Raw genomic sequence first — 9,015 nt, 5'->3', positions numbered from 1 at the left:
AGAGAATTTTCTTGATGTGATGACAGACAAGAGTATTTCCATTCAAGAAGTCCAACAAACCCCAAACAGGATAGAACCCAAAAAGAAAATCACCAAGACATATCATTATCAAACTCACCAAAACCAAAGACAAAGAAAGAATCCTGAAAGCAGCACCAAACTCACTGCCATCAAGTTGGATCCGACTCATAGTGACCCCTGCTTGGGTTTCCAAGGCAGTATCACTACGGAGTAGACTGCCCAACCTTCCTTCCAAAGAGTGGCTGCTGGGTTTGAATCTCCAGTCTTCTGGTTAGCAGTCAAATGCCTTAGGCACCATGCAAACCAGAGCTCAGGAAAAACAAAAAGTTACCTACAAAGGGCAAGCAATAAGACTAAGCTCTGATTTTTCGGCAGAAACCATGCAGGCAAGGTGGCAATGGGATGGAATATATAAAACTCTGAAAGAAAAAAAATTCCAACCAAGAATTACATACCCAGCAAAACTGTCCCTCAAATACAATGGTGAATTTAGGAGACTTCCAGGTCAGCAGAAATTAAGGGAATTTATTAAAACCAGACCAACCTTACATGAGATGCTAAAGGGAGTCCTTTGGACAGAGAAGCAATAATAGCAAACAACCAACTATTAACACATATGATAATATAACCCAGAAACCAACCCAGTGATGGAAGTATCCAAAGTAATAAGCCTACAAAATTGTAAACAGGGAACCAGAGATGTCAACTGGTAAATGAGGATAACTACAAACCAAAAAGAGTGAAAAAACTGTGTACTTACAGAACTTCTAAATGGTGAGGAAGTCAAGACAATTTTAAAACAGAATGGACCATTCTAAATTTGGGAAGAAAATTACAAATCACAGGGTAACCTCAAAGAAAACTGATAAATCTTCACATCAAAATGAAAAAGAGGACAAGCACAATTATTTAGCAAATACTAAAGCAAGAGCAATGAAGGAAGTAATAACACGATTCATAAACAAAATGAGCTCAGCACAGAAAATTATATGGAACAAAGAAATCAGCACCACCACCAAAGAATATACAACAAAATGACAGCAACAAATTCATAGTTGTCAATAATTATGCTAAATGACATTGGATTAAATGCACCACTCAAGAGACAGAGAGTTGCAGACTGGATAAGAAAACATAACCCATCAAGATGCTGTCTACAAGAGACATACCTTAGAGAGAAAGCCAAAAATAGACTAAAAATCAAAGGCTGGAAAAAGATTTGTCAAGCAAATGGCAAACCACAAAAGAACAGAGTGGCGATATTAATTTCTGATAAAATTGACTCTAAGACAAAAACCACCAAAGAGACAAGGAAGGGTATTGTATGATGATTAAAGGATCGATTGAACAAGAGAACATAACAATAATAAATATCCATGCACCCAATAAAAGAGCCACAAAATACATAAACCAGATTTTAACAGAATTGGGAAAACAAATAGATGACTCAACAGTCATAATAACTCACTGCCATCAAGTCAAACCCGAATCAAAGTGACCCCTCCTTGGTTTTCCCGGGTGGTATCACTATGGAAGTAGATTGTCCAACCTTCCTTCCAAAGAGTGGCTGGTGGGTTTGAACTGCCAGCATTCTGGTTAGCAGTCAAATGCCTTAGGCACTATGCTACCAGAGCTCTCACAGTCACAGTAGGAGACTTTAATACACCACTTTCAATCACAGATAGACCAACTGGAAAGAAACTCAACAAAGACACAGAAGAACTGAACAATACAACCCACCAACTTGACCTATAGACATCTACAGAGCACTTCACCCAACACCATAACATACATTCTTTTCCAGTGCACATGGAACATTCTCCATGATAGACCATATGTTAGACCACAAAGCAAGCCTTAATAAACTTTAAAACACTGAAATACTGCAAAGCATCTTCTCAGATCACAATACTATAAAATTAGAAATCAAAACTAGGAAGACCAATGGAAAAAGAGCAAATTCATGGAAACTGAAAACACTCTCCTTGAAAATGACTAGGTAATAGAAGAAATAAAAAAGGAAATTATAAAATTCCTTGAATCAAATGAGAATGAAAACACAACATACTGATATCTTTGGGATACAGCAAAAGAAGTGACCAGAGGCCAATTTACAGCAATAAATGCACATATCAAAAAAGACGAAAGAGCCAAAATCAACACCTTAACACTTTAACCCAACATCTCCAACAATTATTAAAAGAGCAGGGAGGAAAAAAAAAAAAAAAAAAAGCCTATAGTCACCAGAAGAAATAATATCTGAGCAGAAATAAATGATACAGAAAATAGAAAGACAATAGAATAAGTCGACAAGATCAGAAGTTGTTTTTTTTGAAAAGATTAATACAATCAACAAACCACTGGCAAACATAATAAATAAAAAGAGGTAGAGAACACAAATAACACAAACAAGAAATGAATTGGGCAATGTCACTACAGAACCAACTGAAATAAAAAGGAGAACATCAAGATACTATGAAGAACTGTACTCCAACAAATTTGAAAATCTAGAAAAAATGGACAGATTTCTAGTAACATACTAGTTACCTAAACTAACACAGACTAACATGGAAAATCTGAACAGACCCGTAACAAAAGAAGAAATTGAACAGGTCATAGAAAAATTACCAACAGAAAAAAGTCTTGGCCCAGACGGTTTTACTGGAGAATTCTACCAAATGTTCAGAGGAGAACTGACACCAATCCTACTCAAACTATTCCAGAGCACAGAAAAGGATGGAATCCTCCCAAATTCATTTTATGAACAAGCATAACCTTGATACCAAAACCAGGCAAATACATCACTAAAAAAGGAACAGACCAATATCCCTCATGAATACAGACACAGATATCTTCAACAAAATCCTAGCCAATAGACTCCAACAACATATCAAAACAATAATACATTATGACCAAGTGTATTTCATACCAGGTATGCAAGGATAGCTCAACATTAGAAAAACAATCAACACAATCCATCACATAAGGAAAATAAAGGAAAAACACCATGTGATATCAATCGATGCAGAAAAGGCATTTGATAAAATCCAATCCCATTCCTGATTAAAAACTCTTAGGAAAAAGGGAGTAGAAGGGGACATTCCTCAACATAATAAAGGGCTTGTATGCAAAACCAACAGTCAACATTATTTTCAATAGAGAAAGACTGAAACCATTCCCTCTGCAAACAGGAACCAGACAAGGATGCCCTCTATCACCATTTCTATTCAACACTGTATTGGAAGTCCTAGCTAGCCAGGGTAATAAGGCATCCACATTGGTAAAGAAGTAAAACTATCCCTATTTGCTATGATATGATCCTATACATAGAAAACCCAAGAGACTCAGCAAGAAAACTATAGGAACTTATTGAAAGATTTAGCAGAGTGGCAGGACACAAGACTGACATACGAAAATCAGTTGGATTCCTCTACACCAGCAAAGAGATTGCTGAAAAAGAAATAAGGAAATCAATACCATTTACAATAGCTACCAAGAAGTTAAATACTTGGGAATAAATCTGACCGGGGACACAAAAGACTTTTACAAAGAAAACTACAAAATAATACTTCAAGAAACCTTAAGAGATCTATGTAAATGGAAGAACATACCATGCTTATGGATAGGAAGACTGAATATTGTGAAAATGTCAATACTACACAAAGCAATCAATACGTTCAATGCAATCCCAACCCAGACCCCATCAACATTCTTTAAGGATTTGGAAAAAATAATCACTAATTTTATACGGAAAGGAAAGAGACCTTGGATAAGCAAAGAATCACTCAAGAAGAGCAAAGTAGGAGGTCTCACTCTCCCAGATCTCAAAACCTACTATACAGCCACGGTAGTCAAAACAGCCTAGTATTAGTAAAACAGACACACAGACTAGTGGAACAGAACTGAGAACCCAGAACATATGGTCAGCTGATTTTTGACAAAGGGCTGAAATTCATTCAATGGGGAAGAGATGGTCTCTTGATGCTGGCAAAACCAGTTATCTATTTGCAGAAAAATGAAAGAAGATCTGTACTTCACACCATACACAAAAACTAACTCCAGATGGATCAAAGACTTAAACGTGAAACCTAGAACTATAAAGTTCCTCAAGGAAAAAATACAGGCAAATTCAGGGGCCCTGATATATGGTATAAATAGACTGTCAAGCATAACTCAAAATGCACAAACAGCAGAGGAGAAATTAGATGAATGGGACCTTCTAAAAATTAAATTTTTATGTGCTTCCAAAGACTTCTCCAAAGAGTCAAAAGAGAACCTACAGATTGGGAAAAAATATTCAGCAACGACGTATCTGACAAGGGACTTATCTCTAAAATTTATAGAAAGCTCCAACACCTCAACAACAAAAAGACAAACAATCCAATTAAAAACTGGGCAGCAGCTGCCACTGTCAACCACTCGGAGGGGGATCAGGGAGGAGATCCTGGATAGAGGAGAACCATGTGCAACAAAACTCAATCATTTGGGGAAAAATATAAAAGGGGGACCAGGTCTGCTGGTCTGATAGAGCCTGGTGGAACCACTGAGACTACGGTCCCTAGCTGCCCTTCAGGTCTGGAATTGAACTTACACCTGTGGCTTCCAGCCAAACAAATGACAGGTGTATGAGTTAAACATGTACCTGAGGTAGATACACTTCTTGAAGAGAACAATCATGGGAGAAAGAAGGGCTGCTTATACACAGGCAGACAGCCAGGAGGCAGGAGTGCATGGAGGGATGGACACAGGGAAGAGGTAACTATCGGGAGGAAGTGGGAGGGGAGCTGTTGTATTGTGGTAAATTCTAGTCAATGTCATGAGACAAAGTATATGTAAACTGCTGTACGGAAAGTGAATTTGCTCTGTAAATTTTCACCCAAATCACAATTAAAAAAAAAAAAAAACTGGGCAGAAGACATGAATAGACATTCACCAAAGAGGATATTCAGGCAGTCAACAAACACATGAAAAAATGTTCATGATCATTTGCCACTACAGAGATACAAATCAAAACAACAATGAAATACCATCTGGCTCCAGCACTAATAGCACACACAGTTCAACAAGACAGAAAATAACAAATGCTGGCGAGGGTGCAGAGAGACTGGGACTGTCATATACTGTTAGTGGGACTGTCAAATAATACAACTACTGTGGAAAGGTGTATGTAGATTCCTTAAAAAGTTAGAATTAGAAATACCATTTGATCCAGCAATTCCATTACTAGGTATCCTACAGAAGTGAGAGCTAGGACAAGAACAGGTATATACACACCTATGTTTATCACAGCATTATTTACAGTAGCAAAAAGATGGAAACAACCTAGATGCCCATCAACAGAAAAATGGATAACCAAACTATGGTACATACACAAAATGAAATACTATCCAACACTAAAGAATAATGCAGAATCTGCAAAACACCACATAACATGGATGAATTTGGAGGATGTTATCCTGTGTGAAATAAGTCTATCACAGAAGGACAAACATAGTATTAGTTCATTATTGTAAAAAGTCAAGGAAAGGTTCATATATGGAAGGAAACTTTCTTTGTTGGTTACCAGGTGTGGGAGGAGAGGGGAAGGAACACTGCAAAAATAAAAAATAAATAAAATAGAAAAAGAATTACCCAGTTCTGTGGTACTCACCATTTCCTGGCTACAGCTTCTGGAAGTTAAGTGAATGTCCTCTCTGACCCCAAGATGTAAGAGGGATGGGAGTGGAAGCAGAGCCACAGGGCGGTCTGGAGGCGGATGAATAATGTTTGCTCCACACTGGAAGTCAAAGCAGTTGAAATCTTTACTTGTGATAGAAAAGGGGTGCAAGATGGTCACCCTAGGTCTCCAGTTGCCTAGATTAGACTAGTTATCTCTGTGCTATACCTTGACCTGAAATGGAAGAAGACTGGGGAGACAGTGTTGAGTAAGGAGGGAGTGACAGGTTCTTGGCCTTTAGCTTTTTCCTTGGGCAAGACTTCCTTCCAGCATCAAAGCAATGCTCTACCCCGAATGTGTCTGCATTTGAGGCAGAACAGCTCCAGCCTTCCAGAGCACGCAGCTGCGCTCCTCACACAGCTAAGGAAGCCTCTCTTTTTTTGGCAACAGTATCAGATGGAGGAATTAACTCACTCCAGAGCATGAGAAGCATCCAAAGCCAGGCCTGAAAACGGGAACCTGATTTTCTCCATGGACTCAGGGTTCAAAGATGACTCTGTGTGTTCACTCACATAACTTTGCCCCTTTGAGATCAACACACTGTTATTTTAAATCAACATGGGTATGTTTTCAAGAACGTATTTTTTAAGTTTAGCTTCACTGATTTTTTAATTATGAGGAGTTAAATCTCTTCTATTGAGCTTTGTTCTTCAACTTTCATTGCATATATACCATTGTAATAAGAGAGTATGTGATCAGTATTTTTCCTGTTGATTTTGTAATAAATTTCGTTATTCTCCTTGAGTTTTTTTTTTTTTCTTCTTCTTCTTTGCTGTCAGACCTTGATATCACCAGTCTCCAAACATTCAAGAAATGAGAGGATTCCTGAAAACATACTCTTTTCATTATTATAATGAATCAATCAACAAATAAACCAAAAAATCATTAAGTTTGCTCTAAGGAAGCCCTGCCTCTGTTCCCATTCCCCACAACCCCAGTCAGCTTCCCCATCCAACTGACTCCTACTCTTTTATTTCTCAATCTCAGTGTAAATGTTCTCTCTCTTTCATGATCATTATACTACTGTCTCCCTTTTTAAGTGTTATCTTCCCTTCTATTGTTTAATCTAACAGCACTAATTTTAATTCACAACTTTATTCCTATAGTTATTATCTTCAGCATAAACTGGGAACTTGTTAGATATGTGGACTCTCAAGCTACACCCCAGACCCGCTAAATAAACACCCGCATTTTAACACACCTGGATTGTCACAGCCACATTCAACGCTGAGAAGCATTCGTAACTCTATAGCCTATAACTCAAGAAGTGTGCATTCCGTCAACTGAGACGGCCTCTGAGCCATCTACATTACATCATCCACTACCTTCCTGATAACCAATGTCCATGTCTAGGCCATCTCACTGTGTCCTTGACTTGTTCACAAGCTTCTGCTTGACATCATTCATTTATGGTTGCCATTTCCAAAATATATTTGCAGCATAGCAACTGGAGTGTTATGTTTCAAATCACAAATACACTCACAGCCATATCTGCTTAATGCCTGCCAGTGGGTATCCACTGACCTTGAAAAAGCCCATAGTAGTCGCCATGGTTCTAAATGACCTGTTGCCATTGCCTCCTCCAGTCAGGCTCACACAGCACCCTCCAACCTGCAACCCACAGTTTTCTTTGCTCCAATCATCCAATCATAATAAAGAACTCTCTGCTGCCTCAGGGATTCACACACTCACTTTTCACAATTGAAATACTATTCCCACACCCATTTATCACACATGCTATCAACCCTACTCATGCATATAGCTAACCATGTATATAGCCAAGTCCAACTCATTTTATGAATCATTTTATTTATTTTCCCCCTCAAGCAGTCTAACATGACTCTAGGGCTAGGTCCTTTTATTATAGGTGTCAGATGTCTCTGGTTTTTCATTAATTTATTTAAAACTGTCTCCCATGGTAGATACTCTACATTTTGTTTCCTTATTCCTTCCGGCCTAGAAACACTGTTGGAGAATAATCATATACATGGATTATCACCTGTTGGATAAACTCATGAGCAGCACAATACAGTGGAACATTCTTTGAAGACAGACATGTTTTGTTTCTGCACAGTCCAATATTGGGGCCACTAGCCACATGGAGATATTTAGCACTTAATACGTGACTAGTGCAACTAAGGAACTGAATTTTTTATTTGTTGTTGTTATGTGCCATGGAGTCAGACCTGACTCATAGCAACCCCTCCTTGCGTTTCCGAGGTGCTATCACTACGGAAGTAAATTGCCCAACCTTTACATTTAATTAATTTTACTTGTTAATAGCTCTGTCTGGCTAGTAGACGCCCAAAACCATAATTGACCAGTACAACAGAGAGGGTATGACAGCTGCCATCACCACAAAACAGCTTCACAGCTTTTTGTTTGCTGGAAGCTGGTCACATAGGGAACTAGAGCAGATAAAATCAAAGGAAATATTCAATTCAATTTGGTTGTATTTCCACGAGTAAGGCTAAAGTCAACAAGTCAACCTAAACTGGATTTACCACATTCTGAAAACTGGAATGAGATTTAAACACAGAAATGAGTGAGAGTAACTGAGTGGCAGAGAGGACACTCTCTGAGGAAGTGACATTTGCGGTTAGACTTGTACCATAAAAATGGGACTATAAAAATGGTGGTAAAAGTGTTCCTTTAATCAGAGGAAATACTCAGTGCAAAGGACAAAAGGCAGGGAAAATTTTGACATCTTTGTAAAAGGTTGTTAAAAATGCGTCAAGAACTTTCTTGGCATAAGGGTGAGTGTTAGAAATTTAAATCAGAAAGCTACACATAAGCCTTAACACTAGGCCTTGCTGGGCAACACAGAATATAGGCATTTTCTCTATATGTGATCTATCTGTATGTGATGTAGCTTAACTTTACATTTTTTAATATGCCTTTTCCTGCTAGAAGGAGATATACCTCTTGTGTCAAGAGGAAAAGTAGGAGATAGCTCAGAGGCTGTTTGGACTAGGGTTGCCGCCATGAATATGGTGGTTATATGTTGGCTTTCAACCAATGAGACCTGGCGCTCTCCAGAAGGTGGAAGATGAAAGAAAAAGGGACTAGATGTGGCCTGAGTATTATCTCACCATTTGATTGCTAACCAAAAGGCTGGCGGTTCAAATCCACCAGCCACTCCTCGGAAGGAAGCCTGGGTAATCCACTTCAATAGAGATACCACCTCGGAAACCCAAGGAGAGGTCGCTATGAGTCACAATCAACTCGATGGCAGTGAGTTTGATTTCTTGGTTAAGTGGGTGGGTGTTCGTGCTATT

The 9,015-nt window shown here is 38.5% G+C and overlaps 1 protein-coding gene across 1 annotated transcript in view; it reads right to left on the bottom strand.

Moving 5' to 3' along the window:
- The window catches only part of LOC103207940 (zinc finger protein OZF-like), a 26,814-nt gene extending 19,526 nt beyond the window's left edge, over positions 1-7,288 (bottom strand). The window contains exon 1 of the mRNA XM_042782649.1: positions 7,262-7,288. Within this exon, the coding sequence (XP_042638583.1) occupies positions 7,262-7,288 (27 nt within the window). The remainder of the gene's footprint in view (positions 1-7,261) is intronic.
- Between the last annotated feature and the right edge of the window lie 1,727 nt (positions 7,289-9,015).

The sequence above is a fragment of the Orycteropus afer genome, unplaced genomic scaffold, assembly GCF_000298275.1.
Source record: "Orycteropus afer afer isolate SDZICR_OR568_19922 unplaced genomic scaffold, OryAfe1.0 scaffold00402, whole genome shotgun sequence".
NCBI lineage: Eukaryota > Metazoa > Chordata > Mammalia > Tubulidentata > Orycteropodidae > Orycteropus > Orycteropus afer.
Note: the sequence above shows the minus strand (reverse complement) of the source record. Positions and strands in the feature narration are given on the sequence as shown.